This window comes from Dermacentor silvarum, unplaced genomic scaffold, assembly GCF_013339745.2.
Source record: "Dermacentor silvarum isolate Dsil-2018 unplaced genomic scaffold, BIME_Dsil_1.4 Seq204, whole genome shotgun sequence".
NCBI classification, from domain to species: domain Eukaryota; kingdom Metazoa; phylum Arthropoda; class Arachnida; order Ixodida; family Ixodidae; genus Dermacentor; species Dermacentor silvarum.
The window spans coordinates 35,847-60,001 of NW_023605853.1; the positions used below are offsets into that span (position 1 = coordinate 35,847).

The 24,155-nt window shown below is 48.8% G+C and overlaps 1 protein-coding gene across 1 annotated transcript in view; it reads right to left on the bottom strand.

The window, feature by feature from the left end:
* The window catches only part of LOC119434728 (laminin subunit gamma-1), a gene marked incomplete at its 5' end in the record, with an annotated part of 33,141 nt that extends 9,448 nt beyond the window's left edge, over positions 1–23,693 (bottom strand). Inside the window, 14 exons of the mRNA XM_037701808.2 lie at positions 1,011–1,133; positions 2,874–3,051; positions 7,602–7,739; positions 9,223–9,532; positions 10,020–10,211; positions 10,903–11,040; positions 12,072–12,365; positions 14,384–14,496; positions 16,270–16,399; positions 18,278–18,463; positions 20,075–20,302; positions 20,891–21,193; positions 22,374–22,496; positions 23,449–23,693. Coding sequence (XP_037557736.1) covers positions 1,011–1,133; positions 2,874–3,051; positions 7,602–7,739; positions 9,223–9,532; positions 10,020–10,211; positions 10,903–11,040; positions 12,072–12,365; positions 14,384–14,496; positions 16,270–16,399; positions 18,278–18,463; positions 20,075–20,302; positions 20,891–21,193; positions 22,374–22,496; positions 23,449–23,693 — 2,701 coding nt within the window. The remainder of the gene's footprint in view (positions 1–1,010; positions 1,134–2,873; positions 3,052–7,601; positions 7,740–9,222; positions 9,533–10,019; positions 10,212–10,902; positions 11,041–12,071; positions 12,366–14,383; positions 14,497–16,269; positions 16,400–18,277; positions 18,464–20,074; positions 20,303–20,890; positions 21,194–22,373; positions 22,497–23,448) is intronic.
* Positions 23,694–24,155: the final 462 nt, after the last annotated feature.

A 24,155-nucleotide genomic window follows, 5' to 3' on the forward strand; every position in this document is an offset into this window, starting at 1 on the left:
CGTGATTGAAGAAGAATCGTTCTTGCGACTGAGGTGATAACACGCCCGCTAATCGAGTTCCAAAGTTCTAAACTGAGTTTTGGACTCCGGCCGCAGCGAACTTGTGAATTGCGTTCCGCGAGGAATTTACGTTTACGCGAGCTATCGCAACGCCACCGTTCCGCACTTTGTCTTTTGTAATCCTGTTTACGCTAACTTGTAAACGCGCGCTACGGACAGTACGAAATCAAAGGAACAAGTACAACAAACACAACATACGTTTATTGGAAAGTTAACACAATATATACAGAGATGCGATAGAAATTACGTAGGTCAGGCGGGACAATGCCTAGACGTACGGCCGGCTAAGAACGCACGGTAATCTAGTTCGCAAAGCAGGCAGGGGCGTAACAAAGCTTGCTGCTGGGCTAGTTGGTTCAAGGTAGATAGTAAAATTAAAAGAGCGAAGAAAAGCATACGGACAAGACTGAACAACACAAGTGCTCTACGAATGACAATAGAAACCTGCCACGTTACTGCAGCAGCTGCAAGTGATCGCTGTCTTTTGATAATCGCACCATTATTTCCCGTATAACGGGGACAAGTACACGCGGGAAATAATCGAAACAGCCGAAATACGTTCGGATGAAGAAGACTTGCGTCATTGTCCTTATCGGGTACAGAACTCTGGTATGCCTTGCACACGCTCCTTGACCACATGCATGCTATCTTGGCATTTCCTAGGTATATCACGTTAATCTTTCACTGAATGTCAGTTGGAAACGTATCGCCGTGTTTCTTGCGCTCGTTCCTTTGCCCATACCCTGTCCGTACTACTGCAAGTTTAATACGAACTACTAACTATGCGGCCTCGAGAGCGAAGCGCACTCAACTCCACGCGCGGTTGCTTGTTATACACACTGCAGGGCATTTGTCCGCCATTTAAGAAGTAAAGTCTTGCACGTGGAGTTACAGTGAGACTGCCGTGCGCACTTGCGCAAACATCCGAAACAGTGAGGAAACACGCGTACCTGCTGTTGGCGTTGTGCTTCGGCGAGGAGATCCTCGGCCTCCTCGCGTTGCGGTCCCACCCTCTCCAGGACGGCGGCGTGCTTGGCCAGCAGCTCGTCGGCTTCCTTTTGGATGCGACCAGCCTGCGACGGTCCAGGAGACAGTGAGGCTTTTTCTTTTGCCCCGAACCTCTGTCGAGCCTATACTTGACTCTATTACAACGTCGCTCGAAGGAGCCACGCACTACATATTACCACTCGAGCACATTTTACTCTCGCATGGTGGAACAAGCCACACCGTGGTCTCTTGAAAAAGAAGCAAATTCAGTCCTCGTAGCTTACGATTCATATTGCAGGCTCCGGCACATTGGCTCCTGGCTGCAGTCGGTGTCCTAAGCGTGAACTTACGTACACACAGAAACCACAAGGCAATGTAAAGCGTGTTCTGTCACAGAAGCGTTCGAAGTTATAGTGACGACCAATGTCGAGTGTTCCTTTCCGATTTCCGCATTCCGGGCAGACGTGAGAAATAGTGACAAAAGCGCGGGCAATTCCCAACCCGCTGATGACCCGCTAAGTACGTGAGCAAGGCTGAGACTGTGCGAATCTGAGGCGAAGTCTGCTATCTTGTTTGGTCCTGCAATGTGACATTAAAGCGCATTTTCATACACGCGCCCCGCTGTATGAATTCAATTTTCTTCAGGGTGAAATTTTACTGCCGCCACAGAAAAACTGCTCTTTAACCATCCTTCGAGCTTGTCGTGTTTTTTTTTTTTTTTTTTTTTTTTTTTTTTTTTTAAGAGGACATTATCCCCGACAAATATAAAATTTCCTTTTGTCTCAAGTGAAAAGGTATATGTCTCCCTAAATCGCACCGTGTTCTGAGCATTCGACATCGCTGGAACGAGCCAGTGAATTTGCAGGCGACAAGCAACATATGGAGGCAAAGTAAAAGCGTTACGCGACAAAATCAAAAAGAAATAAAATGATTCTTTAGATTGCGGGGTTTAACGTCCCGAAACTGCAGTGTATGGGCCACGAGGGACGCCGTAGTGAAACACTGGTTTAGATTTTACCACCTGGGGTCATGTAACTTAATTAAATTCTGGGGTTCTACGCGCCACAAGCGCGATCTGATTATGAGCCACGCCGCTGCCGCGACCGAAATTCCGCGACGTCGAGCTCGGCAGCGCAACGCCATGGCTAATCGACTACCGCGGTGGGTCGGGGTTTCTCTGAAGTGGTCCTAAACCAAAGTACGCGAACGTTTTTGTTTTAAATTTCTACCCCGTCTGAATGCGGCCTCCGCGGCAGGGTATCGAGCCCGTGACCTCGTGCTCAGCATCAGAGCGCCGTAGGCTTTCTTGATTCAAAGCATAGCACCGTGCTTCAATTGCAACGGAGGCAGGCGCGACTTAAAATAACGCCTCTGAAATGACGTAGACGGCTGAGAAATTCAAAAAGGTGTGGCACTGAATGACGTCACGCAGTACGTGACGTCCGCTCCTGCATTCTATACTAGGCTTGCACTGCAAATGCAGGTTGAACTTGCGCGACGTTCGTGCAGTAAGACCAAGTAGCATTCACGTACGGTCATTCGGCCGAGGCGACGATGTCGTGCAGCACAATTACGGTGCCATCGCACATTGAATAAACTACGTGCAACGGTCAGGTAAGCAGGCGGCTGAAACCGAGGCTGACAGAAAATTATCTCGGGGCAGCAGTGACTTCTGAACCACAGAGCCGTGAGGGTCGCGTCACGGGCTGATGTACAGAAAAAGTGCGCTGCTAATGCGTTAAAACGTATACTGTCAAACTATACAAAAAGACCCAATTCCGAGCCGTCGCCAGACACGCGATAAGCCAAGCCAAGCCAACACATACCTCGTCGATGATTTCTTGTGCCTTGCGGGAAAGCTCGTCGGTGTCGATCTCCGGCATCTGCACCGACGAGGCATCCGACAAGACTCTCAGGGCATCGTCGTACGCCTTGCGCACTTCCTCCCTGGCCTCCTCGGCCATCTTCTTAGTGCGCAGCATGAGGTCCATGATCTCGCGCATCCTGCGTGAGCACACGGCGACACAGCGGAGGCCTCAGCACGGGTGCATCACTTGCGCTGACAAGTAGCACGCTGCCGCGAATCAGTTAGGGCGAATTATTCTAGCCAGCAGTGCCATCGCAAGAACAGCGTTAAAGAGCGCTATTGGAAGAATCCGCGATAAAGCAAACTATACGTTGTTTTACAGTAGAACACCGCTGTTACGTTCCCGGGTGATGCGTTTTCCCGGCTGTTAAGTCGTTTCCGGCCGGTCCCGGCACAGCTCCCATAGAATCCAATGCATTTGCATTGGTAACCCCGCTGTTACGTTGCAACTGTGGGACCGTTCCCGCATCATACGTTGCGAACTGCCACCCCGCGCCGGCCCGAGCGGCCATTTTAGCTTTTCATGTCGCTTGGCTTGGTTGCTTGACGATGGCATTGGCCACCCAAAGTGCCGGGGGAGACACTTATGATGTAATGACGGTTTCCGCCAGCAAAAGTCTGGCGCTTGAGATCCGTATTTGCTATCTAAAGGTGGTGTCTATTAAGCGTTGCGGTCGTAAAATTCGTTTTGGCTCATAGATGTTCCGTATAAAGTCCAAGGGTGATAACGCCGTCGCCGCGCGCCGTATGCTGTATGTGCAAGTGCAAGCGTGCCAGGGAAGCCGACGATCGCGTCTAAATCTCGCGCGCGAACAAAAGAAAAGCAGGGAGGAAGCGCGCCTTCTTCCGTTGCGCACGAGGCACCGGCGAGGGGGGAGGGATAGCCAAGGTCGATCCACATAGGTCGCGAAGCTTCGGGCGAAAAGCGGTTCAGAACCAATTGTCACCGACATCAGCAAGGGTGGTTGTGGGAGCAGCGATTGAAGCGCGACTATGTTTGAAGCGAATAAACGCTGGGAAAGAAAAAAGCGCTTTTTTTTAAAGCGAGACGCATTTGTATTCATTCAACGAAAATAAAATTCCTAATCCATTTTATATACGCATGGAGACAAAAGCAGATACACCTCTATTTTACTTGATCATTATCAATAAATACCTTTTTTCAGCGCCCACCGTGAGAGCGCTCATTGATACCGGCGGGCGTTGACGCCGCTATCGCCTGCAATGCAATGCAGCTCTTGGAGTGCGTGGAAAGGCACGCTCGTAAAGTTCAACTGTTACAGTACGCCCCCCTCACATGCTGTGTTGTTTTGCATGTCGACGTTTGTCTGAATTAGGTTACGCGGGTAGGTATGCTGTTTCTTAACCTGTGCAGTCAAAAGTAGTGAGTTGCTACCGTCAGATACTTGTTTACTTCAGTTGTTTTCGTGCGACAGCGCTGGCCGACGGGTTTGGCATCCGACGAAAGGACGTGTACTCTACGCAATCTACGCCCAAAGCGTTCGTCGGCCTCCAAAGAAAGCATGTTCTGTGCAGCGATGCGATTTCGACACCCGTACGGCTGACCTTTTCCTGCAACGCTTTCCGCGCTGAAAGCTCGGAATGCCCATCAAGTCGAATCGGCGGGGAATTTGAATATACAGCTGTAATGGCAGGCCTCCGAAAACAAATTTCGCGCCTATGAGAACAAAATGACGTCACTTCTGTTTTTAGCGGATGTGACGTCAAATTATTTTATTGCGATAGCAATTATATGGACACTTCAACCGGATTTCTGCCGTCGGCGTCGCCGTCGCCGCCGCCGTGAGGTTCCGTATAGATAAAATCTTCGCCGCGCGCCGTATGCCCGAGCGGAAGCGTGCGGGGACGCGCGCTATCACGGAGAGCGAACGCACTCAATCTCCCACGAGCAAACAAGGAAGCGGGAAGCCAGCGCCGGAGGAAGCGCGGGGGGGGGGGGGGGGGGGGGGGGCATTTCTCTGCCAACAACCGCGCTCGTCGCTCGCCCGCACCGTCTCTTATCTCCACACGGCTCTGACCTTTATGCACTGTGCATTCGCCACTCAGTTTCTGTTGAAGCGATAGACCGCACGTATCTTCGCCCGCTGCAGCGTATGGGCTTGCTGCCAGCGTTTTGACAGTCGTTGTCTGCAGTCATTCAGTGTGATCTATTCATGCTTGTTTGTGCGCGCTCACACCACGCTTGTTCATTCAGTTAGTAATAGTCGGGCCACATTTTCCAACGCACGCTACACATGCAATGCTGCCCGGATCGGCAGTGCAGCGCTACAGGTGTGTCCCTTCGCACGCGCTGCCCACGGGAAGCGCTTCTCATCAGCACCACCGTTTCACACGCGCCTTCTCGTGGTCATCGAGTCTCTCTTCATGTCGGTCTAATTACGCCGCAGCACACCTGCTTACTTAATCAGCTCATGTTTACTACAATTCATATTGCTACCAAGGTCGCTCACCTTACTTCGTATGGCATTGCTGTGTTGCTATCGCATTCATTGCTTCGCCCTTAGGGCGAAACTGTGACATTTTTTTTTTTGTTACGGTCCCGTGAAAAACGTATCAGCGGGGTTCTACCGTATTGTGTGCAGAATATAGTCGCCAAAAGCGGTCGCATCACAATAAGTTTATGAGAGGCGGGAACAAACAAACAAGCAAACTACAAATATCCGCTGCTTCAGCACAGTAGACAACGTGTGAAAATTTTCTTCTGAATAGCGCGCTGAAAGAATTTTACATACGTATATAATGCTACAGTGGTGTGAACCTGCTATTTTTATTCTATAAAAGAGAAGTGCAATTTAAACGGTCGTGGTTTGGAAAACGTTTCGCGGATTCCACGGCACAGATTCGATGACCAATGTGAATTTAGCGTCTGTTAGTTCATGGGGCTTTAAATTTAAGGCATCCCTGTCTAACTTGCAAGAACTATTATAGACCGAATCTTTGAATTCGAGGCTATGAGCCCTGGCTTGACGGGAATTCAGCTTTTTTTTTTTTTTCGCAAATACCATGTCCCGTTAACTTTTGTGGCCGACTGTACTTGTATTCATCAGCGACATTTCAAGTCGCGATAGAGTAGCTTGTTGGGCTGGTTAGTAATAACGGATTGGTTAAACGGCATGAGAAGACGCGATCACAAGGAAAGACGAAACACACGTTGACTTGCATCTTGTGCGTTCATTCTCACGTAGGTCGCTTCCCTTTTCGAGCATTTAGCGGCATTCCGGGTTCGCAAAACGCAGGCGCGCTCGGTCTACATTATGTTTCCTTCTTCGAAATTAAGCCGCTCGGTTGAAACTTGAAAGTCAACGTTGTGTGTGCTTCGTCTTTTTCTCATTGTGTCTTTATGGCGTCTAATTATGCATTTCAGCTCGGCAATATAATCGTTTTGACCCGAGTGGTATAACATCGCTCTGCGTGCAGTATTGTACTTCAACAATGATGATGCAAGCCAAGTATGTATGTCGTACTTGCAACGGGCCTCAAACACTATCCATGCTGTACAACGAAAATCAGTAACCGGAATTTCGAACACGAGAATCGATACCCTTGTCTTCGAATTCGCGCTCACTGATGTTCTAGCCCAAGAACGAGTAATAATAAGTGGCAGCCACGTGTATCGTATTTTAGGCATGTTCTGGGCGTGGCGTCGCCCGGCGTTGCAGCGTCTATTTAACAGCTCGTCATAACGAAGTTGTCGTGGCAACCGATGTGTACAACACAGTGTACCAGCTTATATAGATGTTTCGGTTGTCACTACTTCTCGGTAATCGCGCATGGTCGACGCGGCAACACCAGGAAACACCACGCCGAAGAGGTCAGGAAATGAGTTGCATGCTTGTCTGACTACAGGCCGCGCTCTTCATGCCCGAGTACAGCTCCCTAAAGAGATTCCCACAAAAGCTGGCTTCTCCACAATTAGAGGCCTTCTGTGGAAAAGCCCGCTTTGATTGCTTCGTTGGATATCAAGCATGTTGAAATCATCCACGCGTGCGTAACCAGGAACGTTCTACGACCACGCTAGTTGCGGTTGTAAATAAAGTAAAGGCATCACAACGGCACCATGTGTGTCTCATTCCTATGCCGAACTGATCGCAACATGCAATTACCAAGGGTATCTAAAGTATCGCGACGCGGGATGTACAGTACGCCGAGTGATGAACACCGGTGATAGCGAAGTAGTCATGTGACACACGGGTCACTGAAGTAGAGGTGAAATCACACGTGCAAAGACGCCCTACGTATCGTGCGTAACACTACTTGGCCGACTATAGGGCATGAAACCTAGAATTTTTTTTCCTGCTGCAAAATTTGCGGACTAAAGGTGACAGAATGAGCATACACAGGATTGCGGTAGCACAGCACAGAGTACTCAACGTACTGACGTCGCAAGTCGCACAGCATACGTCGCGGCATGAGGGCTTACACATTCAGCCCAGGTCAAGTTATTGCTAAGAGGCAAGTGAATACAACGAAGAGTAAAGACGCAACTTTCACTCTGCGTCGCGTCACTGAACATCTTTTTAACCATCTGTCTGACCAGCCCATGACGCCTCGATACATTACAGAACTGGCAAACCGTTCTCCTTGGTCAAGTGATGAGGCAAAACAAACAAGCAAAGAATGAAGGGTGCCTATGAGGCACAAGTGCGTTATTATATCGTCCCGGTACCTGTTCTTGAGAAGGTATATCTCGCTCTCTGTCTTGTCTTGCGTGCTGAGCGCGCCTTCGGCGATGGCCCGGGCCTCCATGGAAGTGTTGAGAGCATCCGCAGCCAAGTTTGCGATCTCCTGGGCGTCACTTTCGTGTCTGAAAGTGGGACAAGCAAAATGAGCACGCACATTGTGTTACGTGCGACAGAGTCGATCTTGCCGCACAAAGCTCGAACGATTAATTTCCAGGCTATTTCGAGACGTACCCGTGCCGGAATCGCTTATTGATTAGGATAGCCAAGGTGATGGGCTTAATAAAGCTACAAGTATAGAAAAGAGGGAGCCTCGATTCAGTGCTAGCATTTGTAGAAGTGGTGCATCTTTGTGGGGTCCGGCAAAGATGAGTCCTTAAAACGTTTGCACTCGATGGAAGCTGCACATACGTTATGTTCTAGCTCACCACTGGTGACTGTGTACTGCTAAGGTACTAAGGTCAGCGAACCAAGGTCAGAGAGTTTCATTCATGACGCGATTAACATGAGGCACTAGCAAACTAAACCATAGGCAAAAACTTAAACAACTGGTACCGTCCTCGTTGCTGTGAGAGCGGTCGCGGTTCTCGGCCACCGCGCGAGACTTGCACCCATTGCGCGGTCATTGTGGGGCTTTGGTTGGACAGACGCTGCTCCCCATAATCTGTCTCCCGTTACAACCGCTGGAATCGGCGCAAAGCTACAGGCTAGGTAGGTAGGTTAGGTAGTTTGCTAGGTAGTCAGTATACCTCGACTATATTCTCTCGCAGCCAACGCTGCTCTAAATGATCTCACGTTCGAGTCGCGGTAGCACACAAATAACCCGGCCTTCAGAAAAGCCGGCACTTCAGCTACGCCACCCGGAGGAGCAGTCACGCGGTGGACAGTAATTTAGTAAAGACTTAAGGTTAAATGCGTCATGTGAACGTTTTCCTTCAAGTTTAAGCACTGCAATCTTGGGGGACAAGTGCTTGTTTTTATTCAACCTTTTGCTATCTTTCGTCGATTTGGTGCACGGTGAAAAGATAACTCTTAACTTTGGCGCCAATTCGCTCTTATGAAAAAACACTGAACATTCGCAAGTGCATAAGCGAAAAAGGAGCCAAAAAGAAGCGCAGCGTATTGCAGCAAGATTGAGGGCGGGTTTTTTTAGTTATTTGCATTCATTATCTGATGCGCTTTAATTTTTCTCAAGATGGTCAAAGATGGTTACGTGTGAATGGTTGGGGGCGTTTTCACGTGGCCGTCGCCCTCTTCGCATTCAGAGCGCACGCAATGGCGAGGAGAAATGAAACGTTTTCATGGTCGACCCAAGCACTCCCGCCCATATATTTTTTAAGGTACACATGCAAGCTAGTTGGTGACTTATCAGAGAGAAGAAACAGCGCATAGACGTTCCGTGTTATTGAGCTGTTGCATCTCCTTTATGCTATTTCTTTGACACGATGTTTAGCTTAATGCTGTTTCGCCGACGGAAAAAAAAGTGCGCTGTTTCGAATGGCAAATCCAGAATCGTCCATTTGAAGCCACACCGCTAGGTCCAACGACCACGCACGAAAAGAATCAGTTTCCACTGTGTACAAAGTCCTTCTATCCCATGCCACCCACCGGTCAGCCAGCTGGCGAGCGTCGCGCGCGATCTGCGACATCATCTCCGACTGCTGGCCGTAGCGGTCGGAGCGCTCGAGCGCCCGCTTGAGCGCGTTCTGCGCCTCATCCTCGAGGTACTTCTGCGCCTGCATCAGCGTGGACTTGATGCGCTCGACGACCGCCTCGGCGCTGGTCATGTTGCGCTCGGCGCCCTCCACGATGTCCTCGGCCAGCGCGATCTCGAGGCCAATCTTGCCGGCGATGTCCTGCACCTTCTTGATGCGCCGCAGGAGCTCGTCCAGTCGCTCGGCCAGGCTCTCGCCAGTGCCTGACGCGTCACGTGGGGGAGAGACAGTGAGGCCAGATTAAACGAGAATTCCTACCGGTGAGTTTTCAATCGGTCTAGACCTATGCTAGAATTATGGACAGAAATCAACCCGCGCTATACGTTAACGGCACTGACTTCGAAGTAAAAGTAATCTGTCACGGTTCTGTCCTATCATATTAATGATCGACAGGTGGTCTCGTCACCTTGGAAAGTTGTCAATGGATGCAATTTCGACCTTCAGTGTGGTTGCGAAATCGGCAAAGCATAACACTGCAAGGAGTCGGTGGCTACTATGTTTTCCTGCTCGAAAGTTGCTGGGAGTTTAGAAGCATTAGCGATGTTTCAGCATGCACTGGAATGAATGACCATATTATTTTATTCGATAAGCCTAAAACCCCCTAAAACTCGACGACATGGAGCATAGCTGGCTATTCCTCATTCTTTTGCAGAAGCGAAGCACTCAGCGCTCATCGTTGCTTCGACTAACCCGATGCCTGCTTGGCGTCCTTCCACAGGCCGTTCACGATGGTCATCACTTGCTCGAGCTTCTCCTCGAAGTCGACGCTCTTGACGATCTGCGGGTTCTTCTCGATGTTGTCCAGCAGGCGCGCCAGCTCGGCCACCTTGTCCCGGTGCTCGTTCACGGCGTCTTGAACCAGGTTGTAGCACGTCGGACAGTCTGCGTGCGCGGTGCCAAGAAAAAAAAAAAAAAACGCTGGCTCGCACCTCAGTTTTTAAGGAAACAAAGTGACGGTCACTCGGCGTCGGCCATGCAGGACTGTCAAAATAATAGGGAAATTGATGCATGATAACCTGTATACCCTGAACCGTGGCACACAGAGGCGTCGAAAGCGCTTGGTGGTGGAAATAGCTTGAAGAGGAAAGCACCACCCCCGCTTTGAATGCCACGGGTCGAGAGTGTATCACACCTATTTATACGTACCTTCCGGTTCTTGTTATTGAGATTAGGGTGTGCAACCTCAGTAATCGGAGTTTCTCTAGGGCAGAAATTTTGACCGCCCAGAGCGTGAAACGAGCGATGAACGTAGATGAGACATACAGCGTTGTGCATGTCTCTTCTTTCTTTCGTCGCCTCGTTTTCCGCGCTTTTATTGGACGATCGTTCAGTTTCGCCCGCCATCCGGCAGGCTACTTTGAATACGCAAACAAATGTCTATACTATAAGTAAAGTTTGTGTTCCGTATACTCGCTCGTTTTCTCGCGCATGTGTCCCTTATCGCTTCGTTAGGTTTTGAAGTCTTCAGCCGAGAGGCGGCTCCGTAAAAGACTCGAGACAGTGACGTCACTGGGGAAAGACACGGCAAAGGCACGGCGCAGCAAAGGCGCAGCAAAGGCACGGTGAGACCCACCGACGCATCCGGCCTCCTTGTTGTACTTGTTCTCCTTGCAGCGCTCGCAGCGGCGACCTTCCACGTTTGGTCGACACTCACACTGGCCGTCAGGGGCGCACTGCAGCGACACCGAGCCCTGGCTGTCGCAGTCGCACGCTGCCGGGGTGACACGAGAGGACACACAGTTAGAGAAATTTGCAATCAAAACACGAAGCAAGTTGTGCAGGCTTCTCCCAGCACACGACTTTTAAGCATAGGAAAGCCTATACTCGCATACGCGTACATTTAACAAGGGGCGTTCTTAACAGGACGTCGAAGGGTGCAGGCTGGCGTTGCTGAATGCCGAAATTTCGCTGCTTCTTTTTTTGTTAAACATGTCAAGGACGTACGTTAGCAGACAGTACCAAAAATGAAGACACCTCCGCACCTAACCCGAAGTGAAATGACTTTCTTCCCCATAAAGTTTACGGGAGACAAAAAATGATGCTGGGCTTCTCGGAAAAAATTCGCCCGCAGGCCAACTTGACTAGCCCTCTTAAGTTTTGACCTTCAAAGTTTTCGATACGTAGTGGTTCACAGGTCTTTATCGTACGTTCCTGGCACTTGGACTGTCACCAGCGGTTGGATTAGTGAAGTTTAGTCAATGTAATCGAATGAAAATTAACATCGTGTTGCGATTGCGATCACGTACACAGACGCTTATGCTTGCGCTCACAGCAGAAAAAAAAACGAAGAATTTGCTCAAGATACAATGATGTTCTTTGGGATAGAGAGAAAGAAATATAATAAGGCAAGTGCGAGGTAAAGAAATATAACTGTGAGCGCGGAAAAGTGGTTCAACCAAAGACACGCTAGAAGCGTATAATTATTGACAAACTGCATTATCCCTTTTCTGATTGCATGGTTCGCTATCTTATTATTGTTTTTTTTTTCGAGCTGATCGACGAGTACAGTTTAATGGTGCGAGGGCCACGTATGGCCATTTTCCGAGCTATCGAAGAATAAGCCAATCCCCACCCGCATATAGTTTAAAAACAAATGAGTGAATTGACAGCGTTGTATTCTTACGTTTATCCAGAGGGAATGGCTCCTTGCAGCTTTTCGTATAGGCGTGGAGACAACATCTATAGAGTCACACGTCTTATAGCGACGAGTCGGAAGTGTCGCCCGGGGCGACATGTACTTACGCACGCAGCCGTCAGGCGAGAAGCCGTAGTGGTACGGCAGGCACTGGTCGCACTGTTTTCCGGTGACGCCGGGCCGGCAATGGCAGTGTCCCGTGCGCTGGTCGCAGGTGCGGTTGTACGAGCCGATCAGGTTGCAGTTGCAGGCCTCGCAGCCGTCGCCGCTCTGCAGGTTCCAGTAGCCCTCGCGGCACTGGCCACACTGGCGGCCCGCCACGTTCGCCTTGCAGGCGCACTGGCCCGAGCGCGGGTCGCACTCGGAGCCCTCCATCGAGCCCAGCCGGTGGCAGTCGCACGCTGCAAGATTTCATCGCGTTTCTCACTCGTGCCGTCGCGCTTCTTTCCTTCTCCACCTCTTTGTGCCCTTTACCTATCCTCTCTCTTAATTATGTCAATTTTGTTTTACAGCCTGCAAACTGTAGCACACGACACCAGTGACACGCCTCAAAAGAATACATGCGTGCGTGCATAGTTCCATCAATAGAAAGAACGAAAAAAAAAAGCGCTAACCTGGATAACCCCTGGAGCGAAGGCAGGTTCAATGATTTACTTCGTTTTGCAGACGATAGCCGGTTTGTTGGAAGCATATACGCGTTGCGTAATTAATAAAGGGCTGCTACCATAATGGTATAAGCACGTCGTTCTAAGAAAATAAATATTTCGTAAAAATAAAGATACAACAACCGTGACCGAAATCTCGGTATTCTTCAAGCTGTGATTTGCTCGCAACCGTTTTTTTTCTTCTACGAGCCGCTAGGCGAAAACAAGGCGCTTATACTAATTGGAACAGGTCAGCCCAATCAAAACACACATACAAGGTTACTGGATGAGAATATACAGGGTGTTTCAGCGAACACCTTCAAAAATTTTGAAGGTTGCCTGTGGCCGATAGCACAACTCTAGTTCATGAGCTGGTCTACTCGAAGAGGCGCGGACATTACTTGCACAAAAAATTGAAACGCATAATCGACTTATTAACAAATGTTTACCAATGAAGTTTTTAACTAATTCCCTTATGGCCCATATATTGCAATTTACAAATTCTAGCCGTGGAGTTCGCAAGGCGGGTCCACTTGGAACGAATTGTCAAGGTGACACCAGTTTCGAGATACTAACTCCCGAACTTTGCGGAGAAATGTATTTGCGTTGCACTTACTTTTGTCCTTCAATGCATAAAACGACGTTTTGTTAAGCAAGTAACTAGAACGCCAATGCATTTCTCCGCAAAGTTCGGGAGTTAGTATCTCGAAACTGGTGTCACCCTGACAATTCGGTCCAAGTGGATCCGCCTTGCGAACTCTACGGCTAGAATTTGTAAATTGCAATATGGGCCATAATTAAGGTAATTAGTCAAAAACTTCATTGGTAAACATTTGTTAATAAGTCAATTATGCATTTCAATTTTTTGTGCAAGTAATGTCCGCGCCTCTTCGAGTAGACCAGCTCATGAACTAGAGTTGTGCTATCTGCCACAGGCAACCTTTAACAATTTTTGAAGGTGTTCGCTGAAACACCTTGTATTTACCGAACACACCGTACATAAAATCGCCAAGCATACATCAAAGTTCGGGCAGGACTGCTGGCTCGTACGCGCTCAAATTTCACATAGAGGTACGATTTCGCGGTGGATTAATTTTAACACTACGTTTAGGTGCATTACTTCCCTATTTAGTGTGGTCTGGATCAGAAGTATACGCGTCGCCTGTGGCGAAACCAGACAAAGTCAGTATAGCATTTCACGGCAACTTAATATGTCACTTTAACAGCCGGAACAAGACGCGCGTCGTTTTTCGCCCATAGCGTATGGTTTCTCCGCAGCAAAGACCAGATATGGTGCGACTATTCCGTTCCCGCAAATTCTGAACTTTACGTCTGACATCGCTGTAGGCGGCGCGTACTTCCGATTTATTCTACACAGAACTGGTAAATTCTTCTCACGAACGTGCTACTGAAATGACTCCACCGCGAAATGAAACTATACTGCGGGAAATTTGAGCGAGAACATGCCATCCGTTTAGCCGGAAGATATACTTATTGCTCTAATTAGGCACACGTTCCTTATACCGCAGCTTTTGCGTAAACAGCCGAACCCGGATATATCCAACCTGAAGGGAGCACTAGAAAGTTCGATATATAGGTAATTCAACATATGAAATAAAAATTTCATACAGAAATTTTCGAGGGGATTTTACTGCTGTTCATTATACACAATAATTCGTTATATGCGGGTTCGATATATCCGGGTTCGACTGTAGACCCTTTTGAGGGTAGGGTATATATTGAGAACCCGCCGCCAGTCAGGATGATACACTCACGCTTGCAGTCTCCCTTGGGCACGGACAGCGCGTCTCCGAAGTGTCCGGGCAGGCAGCGCTCACAATTGAAGCCGGTGGTGTTGTAGACGCACTTCAGGCACTCGCCAGTCGTTCTGCCGAGGGGGGGGGGGGGGGCAGAAAGGTCACGTGTACTCGTAGCGGGTATATGCGGTAACTAAGCTTCCCGCTAAAACTAATTCGCATAAGAATAATGAACGAGTACTATACAAACAAACACTGCATGATGCTATACTATGAGAATTACGCTAGATTTCCACCGATTAGAAAACAGTTTTATCAGAAGAGCACGCAAACACAAGTCTGGCATAAAAACAGCGTCCCGAAAAGATCGAGGGCTCAATTTCTGCTACCCAAAGAAAAGAAATAAAGACAGAGAGAGAGAGATAGAAAGAGATTGAGAGAAGAGATGTTGAAGTTGCAACAAACACGCACAATGAGAGACACTGTCTAATATTAAGCTTTTAAACACTGTATTTTAGTGGTTTCATTCAACGTGTAGTGTGCAACCAAACGCGTGAAAAAGGTACCTGAGTGCGCAAATATAAACAGGACAGTGGAACGTATTACTGAGTTACCGCGACAAAAAAAAACGCTAATGCATGTGCCGCACATTAGGATCTGGTGAACACGCGCTATATATAGCCCTGAAGAGAAGCGCATTCTGCTCGAGTGTTGTTGATTTGTAGCATTCGTGGCACGAAGGGGGCGGCAATGCTTAAACCCAAGAATATGAAGGATTCCGTCACATGCGCGCCTTTCAGGAGATAGTGAATTAAGCCACGCAGGTCACAAAGAAAATCACTTATTAAAGGCACCACCACATACATTAGCTGTTGGTTATTATCTTTCGGCACTGTTAGCTCTCAACAGCTCATATGCGTTCAGCAGCTACAGACGTTATAGAATTAAAGCACACGCTCACACTACAGCCCGTCGGCGAGCCAGCGGATAAGCTCCAGGTAGCGGCAGACTTGTCATCTGTTCCAGCTATATAAGAGCGTCGCTAAATGTACCTCCACAGATGTTCGAACAACGTTCGTGGTAGAAATAACACAGAAAACATTGTGATTAGGGCTGGTCTACAAATCGAGAGACCTTCCGATTATTCGATTTAAGCGTTTATCGCGAGGAATTTCTTTTTTCAACGCGGATAATCGGTTAGCTCACGTGACCAACATCGGGCAAGCGCCGGCATTGACGCTCCCGCTTCTCTTGGTGAACACCCATTAGCGCCAACTGCGCCCACATATGCGTTCTGTAATGGCTGCAAAGTCTGTCTAAATGTGTAGCTTTTCTATTGTGTGTAATAGAAATAAAATAGCGCACACGTGTCCAGTACACGTGTTAGCTAGAATGTCCACTTACGCGGAGTGCCGTTCGAGTATAAAGGAAACTGTCGATTAAAATACAGCGCGGCTCTGTCTTTGTTCAAAGTGTGTGCATAGTGAGAACTCGTCGGCTTTCATTTTTCCCCCCGCTTATGTATGTAAATCCACAAATCCGATTAATTGAATAATTAGTCAATTAGATATACCGGTTAATCGGGTTAGCATTTTTATTCGGCGATAGTTGTGATGCGAATGCCCTGGCATGTGTATACATTGTGTGCTCGGAAAACTTTTCACTCGTCTCCGCACTTCAGTGTGACGGTGTCAGTCTTAGGCTAAGCCCGCGCTGATTCAATCAAGCTACAGTGACACGCAGGTTTTCTACCATGGAGTATACGGAGAAGGTCCAACACTCGGATTTGAAGATGCGCTTCATTTGTTGAGGTCCGCGCCTTTCTTTTCCGATGAACACTAAGCCGCACGGCATGTGACTTTAAAGCCGCTAGTCGAAAGGAGATGCAAAGGAATCTCGCTCACGTGTTGCAGTTGGCCACAGCGTTGGGGTCGATGTTGTCGTTGCACTCGCACTTCTTGCAGGGAACCTTGGACCCGAAGTTTCCTTGTGGGTCACCGTAGTGTCCGTCGAAGCACAGGTCGCACCTCCGCCCTGTACGCGATGACCATCGCGCTCGATGAATCTCTTGGTGCACTTTTTGATCCAGCCTAATACATCCCCACGTGACAGAAGTTCTGTTCCCCGCGGGCGTGTTTGATAATAGCGCACAGATTATCGCTTGCGAATGACGCAAGGGTTTGCGTGTCTCTGCCAAAATAAATCTGAGAATTTAGGAGTCCGTCAATCGCCGAGATATACGTACAACCTGCGTTACGCAAGTTGAAGCGTTATATAACCATAACGAAGTACAATTACTTAGTCTCGCTTTCCTTGTGCTCTGTGCAAGAGCTGATATGCACGTGACGCGAATGACATGGTAGCAATTAAGACGCAGAAGGTCACTTTCGTCTACAGTGACCAGCCTAAATGGAGTGCGGTGCTCAGATCTGACTGCGCGGAGATTAGCAGGTGCAAAATGTTCATGCACAATTAATGTGCACTTGCATCACAGGCACGTTCAAGTGGGACAGCTCCGTGGGTCACCCTTTCCGTGAGGTCAGGCATTAGTGTTGATCGACCTCACGACTTCAATTCACACGTTTAAAGAGCTAAGCGAGACAGAGACAGACACACACTATCCCCCGTGTCTGTCCATTTCTGCCTGCCTATTTCTTCTTCAGCGCCCGCAAATATGTTGTACCAGCAGCACCTAGCCTCAATTCGTGTAATACTTTTCAGTAAAGCATTTTTGTTTACTACAAACGAAGGCTTTCTTGCTTCTAAGATAGAATGAGAAAAACCTTAACTACGCGGATATACTTCTATGTTCCTTTTAGTGTTGCAGACGCTTCGACTATACCACCTCAAGAAATAAAATTGTACAATCTACCACAGCCGATTTTTAAAAATAGGTAACATAAGAAAATACATTGTATAAATGATGTAAAGGTATTCCTCAGACAATGCATCAGGTACTTTTCTAAATTCTAAAAACATAAAAAGAAAGACTTACTTTGCCACCCGGTTACGTTGTGTTTTTTAGTTGCAGCATTTGACTTGGATGAAGTTGCAAATGTTTTCTTACACTCAAACATACACCGTTTCCGTGAGCATTTGAGCGACCACAGAAACATGCCTCACAGAATTCACTGAGATGACTTTCGGTTATATTGGCGTTATAGAGTGAGATCCCTATTAATCAGAAATACCAAGCCTCCGCAACATTTAATTTGCAGCAGAAGACGATACCCCACACACCATAGTTAATGGGACTATTATGCTTGGAAGCGATCTACGATAACGGTTCACTTTTTTTTTTGTCACACTTTCGTCAGCGAGACCAAGGCGGTGTATATATTATAAAGAATATATTATAAAATATATTAGCCAAATATATTTTCAAAGCTTTCCGCAAGCAGGCCTGACATTAAAGCATCAGTTCGGCAATTTAGAGCATTTATTTAAATGAGAAGGTGGAATATTATTGGAGTCTCCTTTGGAGGACCCGCTGAAAGAGTCTTCATGGTCCATTTGTGCTGGAAGGAGCTATATACACTGATGACTCTGGCATGATGAATGTTATGTATTTCAAGCTTGCTGGACAGATTCAGGCAAAATCGCCACACTACGAAATAGGCGACGCGAATCATTTGCTCGTTCTAAAGTGAACTATGACTGGAGTTTTATTCAGGACACGTAGTGTAGCCCGTTTCTACTTCTCCTTAATGTAATGCTGGAATCATGGAACTGCAGTTTATGGTATACCACTAATTGCAAAACGTCAGTACTGTTATCAAGCCCGCGTTGGTAAGTTTGATCTCGCTGACGCGATAAACGGGGCTCCACGAAAAGTAGAGAGAGACAGAGAAAAGAGAGAAGCCGCAGCCCGCCCAGAGAGCAGAGGCAGGAGTGTTAAGCGGCGCCACCCACCGGAATATCCCTGCGGGCACTCGAGGCAGACGACGCTCTCGTCGGGCAGGACGGCGCAGGCGCCCTGGTCGGGGCACGGGCACGGCTGGCAGTCGTCCGGGGTGCCCGCCAGCGCGTTGCCGTAGTAGCGCGGCGCGCAACGCTCGCAAAACTCGCCCGCCGTGTTATGCTGGCAGATGCAGTGCCCTACACCCGCGCAAGCCAGGGGGTTAGCAACCACCACCACCAGATCGTTAGGGCAAAGCACCCGCGCGATCAGTTCTATATAGGAAAGGAAAGCAACAACTCGGGACCGGAGCGCAGCTACACTACACGGGCACAGCTGTTTGCCGTCTGCCCTGTTTTGCCATCATGCTCAAGTATAGGCTACAGCTGCTGTCTTGAATGTGGGCCAATCAGCGAGCAGATGCAAATATTCGAGCGCGTGCTGCAGAACGAAAATTTGAGGGAGGGCTTTTCATCTTAGGCACGCGGGCAAGGTACACGTCACGAATGTGACAGGACTTGAAAACTAGATTTTTGTAGGATCCTTAATACGTCACGAGATTTTTGCATCGAACTCAGTGAAGCACGACCTACTTTTTTGTCTTTACGTAAATGATACTCAAGGAATAATTTAGACGCGCCGCAGATAAGTAGCCGAGGTTGGTTGTCCAGTCGAATAGCAGTAACCAGTGCTCTGACACCAAGGAGCTCGGTTTCCTTTCCTGATAGTATTCGAAGACCGTTTGCACGAATTAGTTCGCCAGACGGTACTCTTGTTTTGGCAGCCTCCTGAGCGTATATAGGTTTAACGATTATCGCGCGACTGACAGCGCCAGGTCAGGAACGGCAAGTGCACGTTGGCTGTGCATCGTCCCGCAACTCTATTCATGTTTCACTTTGGAAACTCAGTTGTTGCCAAAATAAAGTACCGTACGACGGCAATTAGCATAAATACCGTTAGTCATGTTGAGCGTGTGACGAAGCCACGTGAGAGCATAATTAGAGTTTTAGTTAGCGTTGTCTGCATACAAACCAGAAAAGCCGACCTGATTCAATTGAATCAATTATGACACAACCTTAAATGCCGCTTGTTTAGGCCAACTACCCTAATCGTGTTAGCGAAGAAAAATGCATTGGCGCATAATCTGATGCGAAGATCGACAAATTTCGTGTCAGTTGATTAACTAACCTTTTTTTCTATTATTTTGAAGCCGCTTTCTTTTTTATTCCAAGCACGATATTTGCAGTCATAGTTATGCTACACACTTGGCACGCCAACAGTGGTCGAACAAGGAATGCAGCTGAAGCCGACATTTCGACACGGAGGTTTGTCTTCATCGTCAGCCCTAACAAAGACATGTCCCCTAATCGAAACGTTGTGACTCAAGATCTTGTTCTATCCCTGTCAATCATTTCAAGTCTACAACTTCCTGTGAGCGCCTGTTTTGTTGGAATGCATGGCACATCGTGCCTTATTAACCTTATATGAGACAACGATACGAAAATTGTGACGTCGCACCGACATCACCATCGCGTTGTTGGGCGCCACATTCAAAACAGAGAAGTTTGGCCCTCAATTTACTCAGCTAATAATCTACCTTTTACGTCAAGACAAGCGCAAGCACATCTTTGAAGGAATGCCATTTGCCTGTCTAAACTGGTTGAGCATTTCTCTTTATAGTATTCTTTTTAACAAGAAGTTTATATGAATTACTTCGAAATAAAAGGCAAGTGCCCGGGACTCGACCAAAAAAACTCCGTGATCCGCCGCGTCTGCGGCGCACGAAATTGTTGCATGCAAGACAGGCTGACCGGTGTCCGGTTCGCAGATGAGCGCGTGGCCGTTGCAGTTGCAGGGCACACAGCGCGAGAACTTCCCGCCGCGCGGCGGGTCGTGCCGGAACCCGGGCGCGCACGACTCGCAGAACTGGCCCACGTATCCCTCGGGGCAGTTGCACATCTCGACCCAGGTGGCGGCCTCGGTGCCGTAGGCGGAACGCTGCGCAGACTGGAGCTGGATGTTGTCGATGAAGCCCGTGCCTGCGAGGCGCAAGAGACATTGTGAGGGCGGCCAGGGACGTTTTCGCCGCGGTGTAGAAGTCTACATCTACACTGAAAGGGATGACGGGTAGAAATAATTCGTCATTTAGAAGGCCAGATGATGACGTGATCCTAATAGCACCAATACTGCATAAGATGCTATACTTAAAAAAATTAAATTAGCACCTGCGACGACTTGCAAAAACTGGACTGAAAAATGTTCAAAGCACTTTCCTTTACCGAAGCACTACCAGGTAACAGCTGACAGCTGTTCTTGCGAACAAAAAATGAAAATAAAAAAATAAAGCGTACGCCATGATGAATCTCATTTGCATGTTCGTGCAGCCACTGGACATTAAGCCCATCGGCGAGATAGCTATTTGTTAATGTTTTACTGCGAGGGTATCGTTGAAACCAGCAGTTTCACTGGGGAGCTGTAAATCGCTCTGTTTCTATTAACCAGAACCAGGTCCCCGTCGTCGATTTTAGGCTGTCTCTATGGTCGCATGACACGCACTTTCCGCGAACTCTCCTCCTCCTCCGAGTAAGTTCTGCGGGGATGTGTTCAGGGTCATAGAGCAGACGCACCTCGTGGTACGTAGGTGGCCCTTATCCGGATGGCGGTCAGGTTCGAGAGGATGCTGATGAACTCCCGCGAGCTTAGCGTCGGGTTCCAGCCGTACCGCGGGTCCTCGTGCAGGCGGAACCGGTACTCCAGGTTGCGTATGGACGGCAGCCCGTTGCCTTGGCCGAAGATGTGCTGCGACACGCTGCCGTGGGCCCCTTCCAGTACGATGTCCTCCACCGACGACTGCGGGCCCTCCTCGCCGATGCGCAGAGTGAACGTCAGGTTCTGGTTGTACGAGGCGCGCTGGTCGCCGAGGTACCGGTCTGCGGTGCCGCAAAAAGAGATTAGGATGGATAGTTGGGCATGATTGTTGAGCATGATCTGAAATGATCAGATTGTTAAATCTGATCATATTTATTTTAACGCCTACGCTGTGGTTGCCAGAAGCCGTGACAAATGGGTTAGATTAGTAACTGAGGCAAAAAGAATCATTGAGGCAGGTGATAGGTGCGTGAGTGTTGCATCAATCTCACTATCGCGCAAAGAACTGCTTTACCTGAACGCGACTGCGCACTGATGAACTGTGATAGCGCTACTTATATAAAATAGTGGCGTTGTATATCTGATTAAACAGTGTTGGAAGTGGCGCCCTGTGTGTCTGTTTCTCTCTTTGTCCGTCGTCGTATTCGCGCCTTGCATTTCAGAACCCGCAAACGAGAAACACGCGCTTTGGTAAGGGCAGTCTATCGCTTCGTGCAGGCCAATCAATTGTTTCGCGGAAAACAAAAAAACAAACACGTTAGAATGTACAAAGAGCGGTCTAAATCATGCACAAGAATGTTTATGGGGAGATAGTAGCTTGCTTTGCGGAAACCTACAGGACGTTTTGCACACGTTGTCATCGGAGAAAGCGAACAGTATTGGCACTATGCTAAATAAAGTCCGCGATAGTAGTAATACAACGTACACTAACACTCGCCACTTCCACTGTATGAGCTAGTACACTATAGAGTGAATATTTGAGTCATTTAAAATCGCTCTGCAAGAACAGCGGCCGAATCAGAGACGAAAATGACGGGAAGCTCGCCGCCTGTGCGTTTAATTTCCATCAGGCTCCTGATTTCCCGCCGCAAAACACGGACTGTGACGTACCCCTAACTGCGGGAGTAAAACCTGTGGACTTAATTGAGAAATGCAGAAAGTGAAACTGCGTCGTAAGTGATTGACAAGTACTTTCATGTTGTCCTGCATCGCCGCACGACACACTGGTAGTTTTACCATTAATACAAAGAGAAGAACAAGGCAAAGAATCGACACCCTATTAGTATACGTTCCCTTCGCGCTCTTCCAAAGCGTACTCGCGTTTCAGTTTTTTTTTTTTTTTTTTTTTTGGCAAAACCGCGTTTGCAAGGAAACTTGGAGAACGGTCGGTTCCCATGTTCGGGAAGCCGACGCCAACTGCTATGCACGAAAGCATGCTTTGACTGACAGAGTCGCTCTCACCTGGTGCGAGGAAGTAGACGGCTTCTTTTCCGGGTGCCACCACAGCCAAGTGGTGGGCGGCGTACTCGTGGCGGGTGTTAACGCTGCGCCCATGAATGTCCGCCGCCTTCCAATGCTCCTTGTCTGCGTGGTCAAGGGTGTGTTGAGTACAAAATGTTGGTTGCAGACGGCATTGAAATACATATCATCATCATCAGCCTATATTTTATGTCCACTGCAGGACGAAGGCCTCTCCCTGCGATCTCCAATTACCCCTGGTAGAATACCCGGCTTCAAATCTGAAGGTCGTAAGTTCGAATCCTACTAGAGTCCACCACATTTTCAGGCATGGAGTGGTGCCTGATACCGGCAAGAAAAAAATATATCGCTGAGAGCTAGTGGGGCTATACTAGTTCAGGTGCAACCAAACTAGGAAGGCCCACTAAGTTTCATCAAAGTCCCTCCCTCACCAGAACAGGAATTGGCCTGCCTGGTGCAGTATTCGGCCACTACCTCCCTCATGACTCCGAAATACATATATACCCCGACTAAATGCGCTGTCCATGCTCATGCACTCATTCTAGTAGCGCACTTTTGCTTGGACGACGGTGCGAGAAGTTTTGATGCTGGACCATAAAGCTTAGGACAGCATTTTTTTTTTTCTCTCTTCTGAAAATCGCGCTCCCGTATTTGTTTCGAGAAGGCTCCGCGGCTGAAATTGTTGTTGTGCAGCGAAGCTGCCATGGATGGGCGCCAGATCTAAATACGTTGAGCAGACATGCAGTCAAGTAAACGGCGAGTTCAAGGTTGGCGGAAGAATGACGCGTGCAGATGCACGTGTAGTGTAAGAATGCTGCATGGAGGCAAGTGGGCTTTGTGGGGTAAGGGAGAGCGAAGAATTATGCAGTGTGTATCGGATCGGTCACGTTTAAGAGAGTGGTGCAGCCATTTTGGTTTAAACGTGGCACCGCTCGCACCCGTTTACAGCAACCAGTGGTGTCTCATCTACGCGGGCCGCGCCAACTTGGTGGGTGTTTGTTGCACGCGGGTCCGCGTCCCTGTCGTTCGGGTCCCAGAAGTTCGCACACGGACCCACCTCTGGCGAAGGTGCTGATCAGGCTGTACCGCGAGTAACCGGGCGCGCTCTGGCACAACGCCGAGTGGCCGAAGCAGAAGCAAGGGGTGCAGCCGAACTCGTTGTCGCGCTGCAGGTTGAAGAAGCCGGGTTTGCAGCGGTCGCACTGGCGTCCCTCCACGTTGGCCTTGCAGCGGCACACGCCCGAGTCGGGGTTGCACGAAGGCGGGCTGTCCACGCTGCCTGCCTGGCTGCAGCCGCACAGCCTGCGTGTGCCACACAGTGGTGTCAACGGGGGCTGGCATGAGGCGCGCGAAACTTCACAGGCCGCTCACATAGAGCGCGACAGTGCACCGAAAGGCTACAAACTGGTGCGTAAAACTTTGTATTTTTCCCGTTTCTTTTTTTTTCGCCTCTGCTGCCAGTCATATATTTCAGGGCCGCTATCTTGTGCGCGTTCGAAAAGCCGACGTTCGGTTTCGCCTCATGCGACTGGCCTAGAATGGCCAAGGCCCCGATATCGGCGCGGCCTGGACAATCGCGTGAGACGAAAACCGAACGTTGGATTTTCGAACGCGTACAAGATAGCGGCCCAGTTCTATGTACAGTCGGGAGCAAAAGTCAAGAGGCCACTGCATCAGAAAAAAAGAGAGAGATAGATAGAGAGAGAGAATATATACAGGGTGTTTCTGCGAACACTTCCACAATTCTTAAAGGTTACCTGTGGC